Source organism: Chelonia mydas, chromosome 23 (genome assembly GCF_015237465.2).
Source record: "Chelonia mydas isolate rCheMyd1 chromosome 23, rCheMyd1.pri.v2, whole genome shotgun sequence".
Classification (NCBI taxonomy): domain Eukaryota; kingdom Metazoa; phylum Chordata; order Testudines; family Cheloniidae; genus Chelonia; species Chelonia mydas.
The window spans coordinates 13,194,146-13,206,647 of record NC_051263.2 but is presented as its reverse complement, the minus strand read 5'-3'; the positions used below and the strand labels follow the sequence as shown (position 1 = coordinate 13,206,647).

The 12,502-nt window shown below is 51.5% G+C and overlaps 1 protein-coding gene across 1 annotated transcript in view; it reads left to right on the top strand.

The window, feature by feature from the left end:
- Positions 1-12,502, top strand: part of LOC122463701 (butyrophilin subfamily 3 member A2-like) — a 130,714-nt gene that overhangs the window by 102,242 nt on the left and 15,970 nt on the right. The window contains exon 3 of the mRNA XM_043534882.1: positions 6,800-6,890. Coding sequence (XP_043390817.1) covers positions 6,821-6,890 — 70 coding nt within the window. The 5' untranslated portion in view covers positions 6,800-6,820. The remainder of the gene's footprint in view (positions 1-6,799; positions 6,891-12,502) is intronic.

Below are 12,502 nucleotides of genomic sequence, written 5' to 3'. Positions count from 1 at the left end.
TTCTGTACCCTATTAGGCACGGTCATTCTACAGCCAGCATAACCTATTAGACTGGCATCCACACTGCCCGTCCTCCTTATATCCATTCTCCTACTCACGGCTGTATCCTTTCTTACTTCGTTTTCTTCCCTCTCAATGTTAAATCTGTCGTGGAGATTACCTGGACATCTCCCAACCATCTCCCCCAGATTCCTAGTTTAAAGCTCTCTTAATCAGTTGTGCCAGCCTCCATCCTAGAAGTCTATTTCCTCCCCTACTCAGATGAAGTCCATCCCGAGAGAACTGTCCTCTGTCCATGAATGCCTCCCAGTGGCCATACATCCCAAAGCCCTCCTTATAGCACCACTGCCTAAGCCATCTGTTGATAGTCATAATCTTGTCACACCTTTGTTGCCCTTCTCTAGGAACAGGCAGAATCCCACTAAAGATTACCTGAGCCTTGATTTCCTTAAGCGTCTTCCCCAGCCTAGCATAGTCTCCCTTCATACTTTCCAGCGAGAATCTAGCCGTATCATTTGTTCCCACGTGAAGGATAATTAAGGGATTCTTTCCTGCTCCCTTTAGGATCCTTTTCAACCTCAGGTCTACATCCCGTATCTTAGCACCTGGAAGACAGCACACCCTTCTATTCTCTGGATCAGCTCTGGTTACAGGCCTCTCTATTCTTCTCAGTAAAGAGTCCCCGATCACATAGACCTGCCTTTTCCTGGTGACGGTGCTATTCTCCAGTCTATCCCCTGTTCCCTCTGGCTGCAAGTTCTTTCCATTCCTGTTCTCCCTTGTAATCCTCTTCAACCCATCCTGTATCCTCCTGGGGCTCATATTTGGTGTAGTCTCCATTGACTCTTCCCCTTTTCCTATAGGACTAGCCGCTCTTCTCTTCTTCCTTGCCCTTCCACCTTCAGTGACTACCTGCTGAGCCCCTTCTTCATTTTCCAACTCTGCAAACCTGTTCCTGAGCTCTATTTCTCCTTCACTAGCCTGTCTTTTCCTCTGCCTGGTTCTTTTAGTCACATGCTTCCACTGACCACTTTCCTCACCCAGCAGTCTCCCCTCCAGAATTCCCCAGTCCTGCTTCCATCTGCAAGTCTGAGCTTTTCCCTTCAGATACCTCATGTCTTTGCTCCATAATCTGCTCAAACCCCTTCCTTAACTTAACCAGACTTTCCACCTGCATCTCCAAACCTCGGATCTTTTCCTCCATCAGCTCTATTAGATGGCATTTCATGCAGACAAAACTCTTACCAGGTGCCCCCTCCAGGATCATGTACATACCGCTGCTTCCACACCCAGTCATCCTCATTGTGTCTTCCACGACATGGGTCACTCCCACTGCTGCCTCTGTGTCTGTCATAGCCTTGCCACCTAAACCCTGTTCATCTGGGAAACACAAACCACACCAAAACCCCACCACCCACAGCAAAACCAAACCCCAAATGAGCACCACAGCACAAACTCCCCTTGCGAATTCCCACTGAAACTCCCCTGTTTATAGCTCTGGTTGCTGGCTCCTGGGCCGCTGCAGCTGTCTGTGCCGCTGCCTGACTGGCTGGCTAGCTTTATAGGATCCCTAGTCAGGGAAGCCCTTGCTGGACAATTGTAACTCCCTTGCTGGACAATGGCTGTTGATGGCTGTTCAACACCCACCTGGGCATTGGTTATTTTCCTTGCTGTTGTCTCTGGGGATTTAATATCTGAGCTATTCCTCAATTCACAACATATTTTAGTGACAACCATACAACAAAAAGAAAAGGAGGACTTGTGGCACCTTAGAGACTAACCAATTTATTTGAGCTTAAGCTTTCATGAGCTACAGCTCACTTCATTGGATGCATGCACTGGAAAATACAGTGGGGAGATTTTATATACACAGAGAACATGAAACAATGGGTGTTACCATACAGACTGTAACAAGAGTGATCCGGTAAGGTGAGTTATTACCAGCAGGAGAGCGGGACCGGGGGCGGGGGGGGGGGGGAGAAGCTTTTGTAGTGATAATCAAGGTGGGCCATTTCCAGCAGTTAACAAGAACGTCTGAGGAACAGTAAGGGGGAAATAAACATGGGGAAATAGTTTTACTTTGTGTAATGACACATCCACTTCCAGTCTTTATTCAAGCCTAAGTTAATTGTATCCAGTTTGCAAATTAATTCCAATTCAGCAGTCTCTCGTTGGAGTCTGTTTTTGAAGTTTTTTTGTTGAAGAATTGCCACTTTTAGGTCTGAGATCGAGTGACCAGAGAGATTGAAGTGTTCTCTGACTGGTTTTTGAATGTTATAATTCTTGATGTCTGATTTGTGTCCATTTATTCTTTTACATAGAGACTGTCCAGTACATGGCAGAGGGGCATTGCTGGCACATGATGGCATATATCATATTGGTAGATGTGCAGGTGAACGAGCCTCTGATAGTGTGGCTGATGTGGTTAGGCCCAATGATGGTGTCCCCTGAATAGATATGTGGACAGAGTTGGCAATGGGCTTTGTTGCAAGGATAGGTTCCTGGGTTAGTATTTTTGTTGGGTGCTGTGTGGTTGCTGGTGAGTATTTGCTTCAGGTTGGGGGGCTGTCTGTAAGCAAGGACTGGCCTGTCTCCCAAGATCTGTGAGTGAGATGGGTCATCCTTCAGGATAGGTTGTAGATCCTTGATGATGCGTTGGAGAGGTTTTAGTTGGGGGCTGAAGGTGACGGCTAGTGGCGTTCTGTTATTTTCTTTGTTGGGCCTGTCCTGTAGTAGGTAACTTCTGGGTACTCTTCTGGCTCTGTCAATCTGTTTCTTCACTTCAGCAGGTGGGTATTGTAAGTTGTAAGAATGCTTGATAGAGATCTTGTAGGTGTTTGTCTCTGTCTGAGGGGTTGGAGGAAATGCGGTTGTATCGCAGAGCTTGGCTGTAGACAATGGATCGTGTGGTGTGGTCCGGATGAAAGCTGGAGGCATGTAGGTAGGAATAGCGGTCAGTAGGTTTCCGGTATAGGGTGGTGTTTATGTGACCATCGCTTATTAGCACCGTAGTGTCCAGGAAGTGGATCTCTTGTGTGGACTGGTCCAGGCTGAGGTTGATGGTGGAATGGAAATTGTTGAAATTATGGTGGAATTCGTCAAGGGCTTCTTTTCCATGGGTCCAGATGATGAAGATGTCATCAATGTAGCGCAAGTAGAGTAGGGGCATTAGGGGACGAGAGCTGAGGAAGCGTTGTTCAAAGTCAGCCATAAAAATGTTGGCATACTGTGGGGCCATGCGGGTACCCATAGCAGTGCCGCTGATTTGAAGGTATACATTGTCCCCAAATGTGAAATAGTTATGGGTGAGGACAAAGTCACAAAGTTCAGCCACCAGGTTTGCCGTGACATTATCGGGGATACTGTTCCTGACGGCTTGTAGTCCATCTTTGTGTGGAATGTTGGTGTAGAGGGCTTCTTCATCCATAGTGGCTAGGATGGTGTTTTCAGGAAGATCACCGATGGATTGTAGTTTCCTCAGGAAGTGAGTGGTGTCTCAAAGATAGCTGGGAGTGCTGGTAGCATAGGGCCTGAGGAGGGAGTCTACATAGCCAGACAATCCTGCTGTTAGGGTGCCAATGCCTGAGATGATGGGGCATCCAGGATTTCCATGTTTATGGATCTTGGGTAGCAGATAGAATACCCCAGGTCGGGGTTCCAGGGGTGTGTCTGTGCGGATTTGTTCTTGTGCTTTTTCAGGGAGTTTCTTGAGCAAATGCTGTAGTTTCTTTTGGTAACCCTGAGTGGGATCAGAGGGTAATGGCTTTTAGAAAGTGGTGTTGGAGAGCTGCCTAGCAGCCTCTTGTTCATATTCCAACCTATTCATGATGATGACAGCACCTCTTTTGTCAGCCTTTTTGATTATGATGTCAGAGTTGTTTCTGAGGCTGTGGATGGCATTGTGTTCTGCACGGCTGAGGTTATGGGGCAAGTGATGCTGCTGGTGGCTGAACTTTGTGACTTTGTCCTCACCCATAACTATTTCGCATTTGGGGACAATGTATACCTTCAAATCAGCGGCACTGCTATGGGTACCTGCTTGGCCCCACAGTATGCCAACATTTTTATGGCTGACTTAGAACAATGTGGTCCACTTGATCTTGTTGACACTTGGCTGAAGTGTTGGCTAACCTTTTGTCTCTTGAGAACTGGTTTGAGGCTGCTTCCCCAGACTTGGACCATGTCTTATACCGTAGAAGCTTATAATTTTAGATACAATATTTTACTAGGACAATAATGATCAGAAAATCTTGAGTTTTTAAATAATATCTCAGAAGGCATAGTTTGTACAAAATTTATCATCCCCATGCATATGGGGATACAGACTGTCACACTGTTAAATCCAGAGCATGATTCTGAGCTTTTCTCCTCACACACAAAACTGGTAAACTTATGTTTTCTTCTAAATGCAAGACAAGAGTCTGCTGGGGCCCTGAGTACAAGCCCATAGTGCCTAGGCCTTAACCCTGCAGAGGTCATGGGCTATAGTACTTAGACTTTAACCCTGCCCTGAGTATAGGACAACAGTGTCTAAGCTGTTCATGTCATTCCCCTGCTCAGAAGGGAGATCTCTTTGTGGGGAGGGTCCCCATTCTTATGCTTCCGGCAGGCACAGAGGAGTTAGATATAAGCATACATCCTTTGGTTGGAAGATTGCTGCTTAACACAGCTTTAATGCTTAGAATCTAGAACGATAACACACAATGACCCAAAACAGAAAGAGACAAAGCAGGCTGCTCCCTAAGGCAGAGAGGCCCAGGTCACCCCGCTTTGATGTAGGCTGCTCTGTGTACAACTGCCTGCTGCTGGACCCAGATCACACACTTCCCTACAGAGTCCCCTGCCTGCCAGCAGGACCAGGAAAACCCTCATTTACAGTGATAGCTTACAATTCCAATACAGTTTTCATAGAGTCATAGAATATCAGGGTTGGAAGGGACCTCAGGAGGTCATCTAGTCCAACCCCCTGCTCAAAGCAGGACCAATCCCCAATCAAATCATCCCAGCCAGGGCTTTGTCAAGGCTGACCTTAAAAACCTCGAAGGAAGGAGATTCCACTACCTCCCTGGGTAACCCATTTCAAAGCTTCACCACCCTCCTAGTGAAAAAGTTTTTCCTAATATCCAACCTAAACCTCCCCCACTGCAACTTGAGACCATTACTCCTTGTTCCGTCATCTGCTACCACTGAGAACAGTCTAGATCCATCCTCTTTGGAACCCCCTTTCAGGTAGTTGAAAGCAGCTATCAAATCCCCCCTCAGTCTTCTCTTCTGCAGACTAAACAATCCCAGTTCACTCAGCCTCTCCTCATAAGTCATGTGCTCCAGCCCCCTAATCATTTTTGTTGCCCTCCTCTGGACTCTTTCCAATTTTTCCACATCCTTCTTGTAGTTTGGGTCCAAAACTGGACACAGTACTCCAGATGAGGCCTCACCAATGCCAAATAGAGGGGAATGATCATGTCCCTCGATCTGCTGGCAATGCCCCTACTTATACATACCAAAATGCCATTCGTCTTCTTGACAACAAGGGCACACTGTTGACGCATATCCAGCTTCTTGTCCACTCTAACCCCTAGGTCCTTTTCTGCAGAACTGCTGCCTAGCCATTCGGTCCCTAGTCTGTAGTGATGCATGGGATTCTTCCGTCCTAAGTGCAGGACTCTGCACTTGTCCTTGTTGAACCTCATCAGATTTCTTTTGGCCCAATCCTCTAATTTGTCTAATTTGTTTCAATGCACCATGCACATGATGGACCATTTTGGAGGGAGCTGGAAGTGAAACAGAAATAGATTCACAGATGTTAGGGTCAGAAGAGCCGATTGTGTCCATCCAGTCTGACACTGTGTATACAGATTGGAGAATTGGGGGCAGGATGATGCCTGAGACTCTGCGCAGAGCTGAGATGGTGCCTCTGACCCTCTCATTGTGTATCCTGCTGTAATGTCTACCGATGTGATGGTCTCCAATTGATGTCAGGGGAGAGGGAGCAGGTATATGACAGCGCCCCCTGGTGTCTGTCACAGCCACTGCCAGCCCCGTCCCTGTCACTTGGCAGCATCACTTATAGAGGTGGCAGAGTAGCAGCCATGTTAGTCTGTATTCGCAAAAAGAAAAGGAGTACTTGTGACACCTTAGAGACTAATAAATGTTAGTCTCTAAGGTGCCGCAAGTACTCCTTTTCTTTTTATAGAGGTGGGTGACTTCCGGCCAAGCTGACCCTGCAGAAAGGTGCCCAGATGTCACCCATTGGCCAGGGTGTGAGACAGATCCCCTCTGGGCCTGATCCACACAGCACGTGAGTCTGTTACAGCCCCAGCTGCTCGGCCTTGCTCTTTAGCTCATGCTGTAGAGCTTCATGCCATTAGCTGTGGAGAGCCCTGGGTCACTCATCAGCTGTGCTGTCCAATGTGGTGGCAGGCACAGAGCCAGGCCCCTTCTGCAGGGGGACAGCGGTGTGGGTACCACTGGGGTTACGTCAGAAGTGGCCCTGCTCAGCAGCAGGCTCACCCTGCACTGGTATCGGGGACACCTGCACCAATGGATGGTCAGAGAACGCACAAGGGGAGGAAATGGGGTGGATACACGGCACTGCTTGGGGGTGGAAATTCCTAGTGCCAGGACTGGGCAGGAGGCAGAGCAGCCTGGATGGGATGAAATCCTCTCCTGTCCCTGGGGAGCTGCTCTGCCTGGGAGCAGAGTGGGTCAGGTCAGACGATGGATGGGGCATGTTCCCTTTCCTGCCAGCCCCCCTCACGCAGTCTGGGGAGTGTTAACCATCCCTGCTCTCTCCTTACAGGTCCCTGCCCGGGGTGTCCCCATGGAGATGCAGTGGCGGCTCTGTGTGTGCGGCCTGGGGATCCTCCTCCTGCCACCGTGTTCTCCCTCTGGTAAAAGCATTTGAATCCCAGTTATTTCCCTCCCTGTCCCCCATGTACACTGCCCCCTGGAAGGCTGGGGTACGGGCATCTGATACCCCAATGACCCTTCCCCCATCCCTAGACATCCTCAGTCCTGCAAAGTAAAATGGTCAGGCCCAGGAGGCTGTGGGGAGGGGATGGCATTAGGGTGACTGGGGCGTGTCCTAGCTCTGGGTTGCAGGATTGTCGGATCTTACAGCAAGTCGCCCAGCTCCTGCTGCCTCTGAGAGAGGCTCCCAGAGCCCCCAACACTGATCCCTTCCTGTCATGCCATGGGACCCAAAGGCTGCTAGACCTGTCCCACTGGGAACCTGGATTCTCATGGCCTGCAAGGCTGAGATCTTCACAGCTGCCTGAGGGATGGGGGTGCCCAGTTCCCACTAGGATGAATGGGAGCTTCAGTGTTGCCAGCTCCAAGTCTTCAACCACCACGAGTCAGGCCTCAAAAATCAGGAGATTGGCTAAAAAATCATCAGAATTTAAATCAAACCAAACCAAAATCACCTTTCAGGGTGTTCTTGTTTCCCTTGTTTTTTGAGGCTTTGGTCACACTTTCGAGCTTTTCTCTGCAACCACTAGAGCTATATACTGACTTTTTTCTTTTTAAATGAAGCTGACATTCTCACAGGATCACATGCTTCCAGGAGCTGGGGCTTTATGAATAACACACAGTAGCCCAAGAGCTGGCTACATTGGTATCAAAATCTCCTCCGCGACTTTGAAAATCTGACCCTTTTCCCTCCCCACCTGTAGCCACACAGTGAGTGTCAGGTGCTGCAGCTCGGCAGTAATTACTCTACTTGCCCCATGGTGGGATAGACGAGCCTGGAGACCCTTCAGACACAGCTATTGCAGACATAAATCACCTTCAGTTGCTTAATTTCCTGCAGACACCAACCACCAGAACAGTGAATCCCCATCTGAGCCAGTTTCTGTTTGGGGTATTGAATCCATGGAAGGGACGTGCATTGGCCCAAAGGTCCGTCAAAGACTCGATACCCTCAGGCCAGGCAGAAGCCCTCTGAGCTGGCCTTTCAGCAGCCATTGTGGCGCTATGTGGATCTGAAACTGGTTTATCAAAGAATTGCTTGCAGTGGAAAGAACTTGTAACTGGGTGCCATGGGACTGTGCACTGGAGGACTAGCTTGTGCCAGCTGTGGTCTGGCTGCACTGCCCTGCATCCACACTGAGAGTAACTCAATAGAGCTAAACAGGACTCAGCCTCAGGAACCTTCTGCCACGAGCTATGCACGACTGAGGGAATTTTGTTTAGCTCAGTGATGCCACCTCCTCTTTCCTGTCACTCACTGCATGTCTGTACCAGCTGGGCCCTGGCTCAGTGATGCTTTGGAGGGGCAGGTATGCCCCGTCACACATTACTAGTGGCGTTATGGCCCTGCGATTAAATCCAATGGACCGCTCCTCCTTTCAAGGCAGTATAGCCTAATGGTGGGTCAGCGGGGGGTGGGGGGGCATCCTTAGGTTCAGGACCATCTGGCCTAGTGGCTGGAGTCAATGGGACAGCGTTAATAGGGCTGCCCTCCTGTACAGGTCAGCATGGCCTAGTGGCCAGAATCACAAGGGCTGGCCTCCAGTGCAGGGCAGCATGGCCTAAGGGACAAAATAAATAGGAATACCGTTCTGAGTGGGGCAGTGTGTCCTTGTGGCTAGGCAGGAGATGGGCTGCCACCCAGGCATGGATTGAAGGCTGGGGTAGGGGGACCCGGACCCCCCTATTTGACCAGGTCCCAGCTCAGGCTCCTATCAGTGACGAATGTATCTGCCACTGAGTCAGCGGTTAACCCACCAAAAGATGCTGACTCTGTTCCCAGCTCCACAACTGGATCAATGTCTGGTTCTCCTGCTTCTTAGCAGGCCCAAATAGACCTGCAGTGCACAGCCCTTGTCCCCCCTTATAATTTATGGTCATGTTCCATTTTGGGGGGTCGTGAGTCTGTGCTCATTGTCCCACCTCTTTTGTATCCCATGGGAGGGGGAAGTAGTGAAGTTGTGTCCTGGCAAAGGCCAGGCTTTTCTTTGGCTTTTAGTGTTTCTTGTGCCTCCTCTCCCATCCCCCATTGCCCCTCCTAACTGGTTGCTTGACCTTGGCTTGAGAGAGGAGCCAGGCAGCCTCCCACTATATGTTCATAATTTTATTAAGATAATGTTTAAAAAGAAAACAGTACAGAGTTTAGGCATAGAAGTTTCTGGTTATCAGGGAATAAGATACAGATTATCAAGGAGTGTGAAATTCGGTTTAGGAGTGGGTGGCATAAGGAATACATAATCTGCAATCTCCCCGATTGGGGTAGAGGTTCACCCGGTGAAAGTACAGACATTGAGCTATGGGGGTATGTTGTCCATATAATGGCTATGTTCAGGTGTGGAGTACAATGAGCGGATACAGTGATGAGGATGGATCTACCCTCATTTGGCAGGATTTAATGTTCAGTGAGTTTATAGTTCCAGTTCTTATGGTCCAATGGAAAAAGTCTCTCAGTCCCTTTCCCATAGTTGATTCACGATATCGTACCAGCTCACACCTCCTGGTACTGTCGGTGGCCGGTGATGTGTTCGATGGAGATGTCCCTGGACCATCGGATGGTGTCCGAGACCATGAGGCGCTGCATGAGCCGTGCGTAGCGTCCACCGATCCCACAGGTCCGCAGCACAAGGTCGTTGCAGGGGTCCCAAGCGCCCAGGGCTCCGATGATCAGGGCATCCATCTGCACCTTGTAGCCCTTCACTCTCAGGGTGTCGGCCAGGGGGGTGTATTAATCCAGGTTATGAGCTCGGGTTTCTCGGAAGGTCGGGGTCCTGTTCTCGAAGGCGACCGTGTTGTCGACGAGGATGATCTTTTTCTGGGCCTCGTCAGTGACTACCACGTCAGGTCGCAACTGGCCATTGGTACCAGGGATGGCGCAGTTCACGGCGACCTCCCCCAGGCGCGGTGCGATGGCTTTCACTAGGCGGTTCTGGATGGCTTTGTGGCTCAGCTGCCAGGCTCTGGAGTGGGGCTTGCAGCTGCACAGGACGTGGGGCAGGGTCTTGTTGGAGTAGCCGCACTTCCTGCAATGCTTGTCTCGGTTCCCGTGACGGACGGCTCCGTTGAGCAGGACACAGTTGAGCCGGGCGCGGTGTATGAACCACCAGTCAGCGAAACGGGTGAAGCCGCTCCTGGCGAGGAAGTGGTTGCTGGCGTCCCATTTGCTGGTCAGTTCGAAGGCTTTACCCTGGTCTGGTTTATGCTTCAGGGTTTCCATGTACAGCGATTGGATGGCCGCCTTCAGGGTCCTCTCCAGCATGCTCCTGGCGCTCGGGGTGACGATGGTGTTGTCACCGGACCTGATCTGCGGCACCAGGACTCCTAGCTCCTGGCGCTCCTCGCACCACTCCCAGCGGCAGCCGATGCGCTTCCCCAGGTGACGCGTGGCATTGCGAGCGCAGGAACACAGTGAAGCGAAGTCGCTCCCGTCCCGTCCGAATTCGCCATCCAGGGAACCGCTCAGGAAGCTGGCGATGTCTTGGTTGGAGGGGTCTCTGCCAATCCGCTTCTTTGTTGCGTCATGGAGGGCGTTTGCTGCGATGTTCCTTACCATGGCATCGGGACACGTCAGCAGGTGGAAGGCGTGGGTGATCACCGTGATGTCACACAGGTACCCATGCAGGGGACATTGGCACCACCATGCCTGTGGGCGATATAAACCAGCTCATTGCTGGCTCTCTGGGGGAGGAACAGCCACTTCTTCACCAGCTGCCGGACGATCTTGTCTGCCTTGTTGAGGGGTACCTTTGCCACTGCAGATCCCCTTAGGACGAACGAGATGCGGGGGATCAGGAACGTGTTCAGGGCGTTTATCTTCTGCCACGGTTCTAGCAGGGAGGCGTTGATCTTGGCGGCATCCTGCAAGATCTCGTGGATGGTGTCCTCGGGTGTCTGCCGGACACGGAAACCTGTCGGCGTGCCGTGGTGCTGGTACGCCTGCCCCTCTGCCAGTGGGATGACGGGCTCGCCCTGGATCTGGAACCCTGTCGTCTGCACCGAGTCCCTTTTGCTGCCGTCAATGTGGAGAGATGCGCACTTCTTTGCATTGAAGCGGAGCTCCATCCAATTGGCAGCTCGACTGGTGGCATCTAGCATACGTTGGAGGTTCTCTGGGTCGTCCGCGGTCAGGACCAGGTCATCCGCGTAAGCCAGGACGCTCACCCTCTCACCATGGAGGTTGAAGCCATCTGCGCCATTGGAGATCGCTCGCAGCAAAGGCTCCATGGTGAGGTTAAAGATGATGGGGCTGAGGGGACAGCCCTGCTTAACTCCGCTCCGGATCAGGATCTCGGCAGTCTCCCCTTCTACCGAGCGAATGGTGGTGCTGCATCCCTCGTATACCTCTCGGATCACACGGAGGAAGTTCTCTGGCATCCCAAACTCCTGGAGCATGGCAAAGATGTGGTGGTGGGGCATGGACCCAAAGGTGTTAGCCAGGTCAAGCCATGCTACCGTGCACTGCCTCCACGCCCTTCTGGCCATTTTGATGGTGGTTTGGAGGACAAAGTTGTGTTCATAGCAGCCCTCACAGGACATGAAGCCTTTCTGGGTGGAGCTGATGGCTCCCCCGCTCACCGACCACTCCGTGATCCTCGATGCCAGGCAGCTGGCATAGAGCTTGTACATCGTGGAGCAGAGGGAGATGGGCCTCCAGTTGCTGGGGTCATCCTGCTCACTCTTCTTGTACACCAGTACCATCATGGCCTTCTTCCAGGAGCTGGGAGTCCGGCAGAATCGCTTGCACTGGTTGAAGAGCGTGGCGAGGACCAAGCAGCCGGGATCTCGCGTTTTCAGGAGGCTGTAGGGGACGCCGTCTTTCCCAGAAGCTGTGTTTTTTGTTTTGGAGAGTCTGGCCATCACTTCCTTGGGCGTATAGTCAGTTTCCAGGACACCTGCTTCGTCGACACGGGGCAGGGGGCAGAGGCACTCTGGGCACTGCGCGTCATTCTGGGCTGTGCGGTCGAATACATCCTTGAAGTAGCTGTAGAGACGCTCAGATGGGATCGTGCAGTAGGGCGAGGGCCCGTCGAGGATCTCCCTCATGGCCTTGGAGTGGTTTGCCCGGTACAGCTTTTGGATCCTTGAAGCGGCGGCTGGAGTCTCTACTACTGGCTCCCTGGTGGTGGTGTTGAGATTTGGAGCAGGCGTTCTGTGGGCAGGCGGGGCATTCTCCTGGTTGGAACTTCTCCTGTGAGCGGTTTCCGCAGACAGTACTTGGGTGAGCCTGTCTACGAGGAGGCTGAAGTCGTCAAAGGAAGCTGTCGCTTGTAGCTCCTCGGTCCAGGCAGTCTGCCACGGAGTGGCAGCCCTCACCACCGGCTGCTGGCCCTCATGGTCCTCGACCTCGTCTGGTGCAGGCTTAAAGCCTGCATGGTCGGCCTGCCGTCTATCTTGTGGGTCAGTATTCCCATCGGTTGGGTGCTGGGGCGGGATCTCTGGCAGGATGCTGGCGTTGCTATGTTCATATATTACACTCCCACCATACCCAGTAACACTTTAGCTGTGCTCCGTTTCTTATCTCTTTCTCATTGTTCTA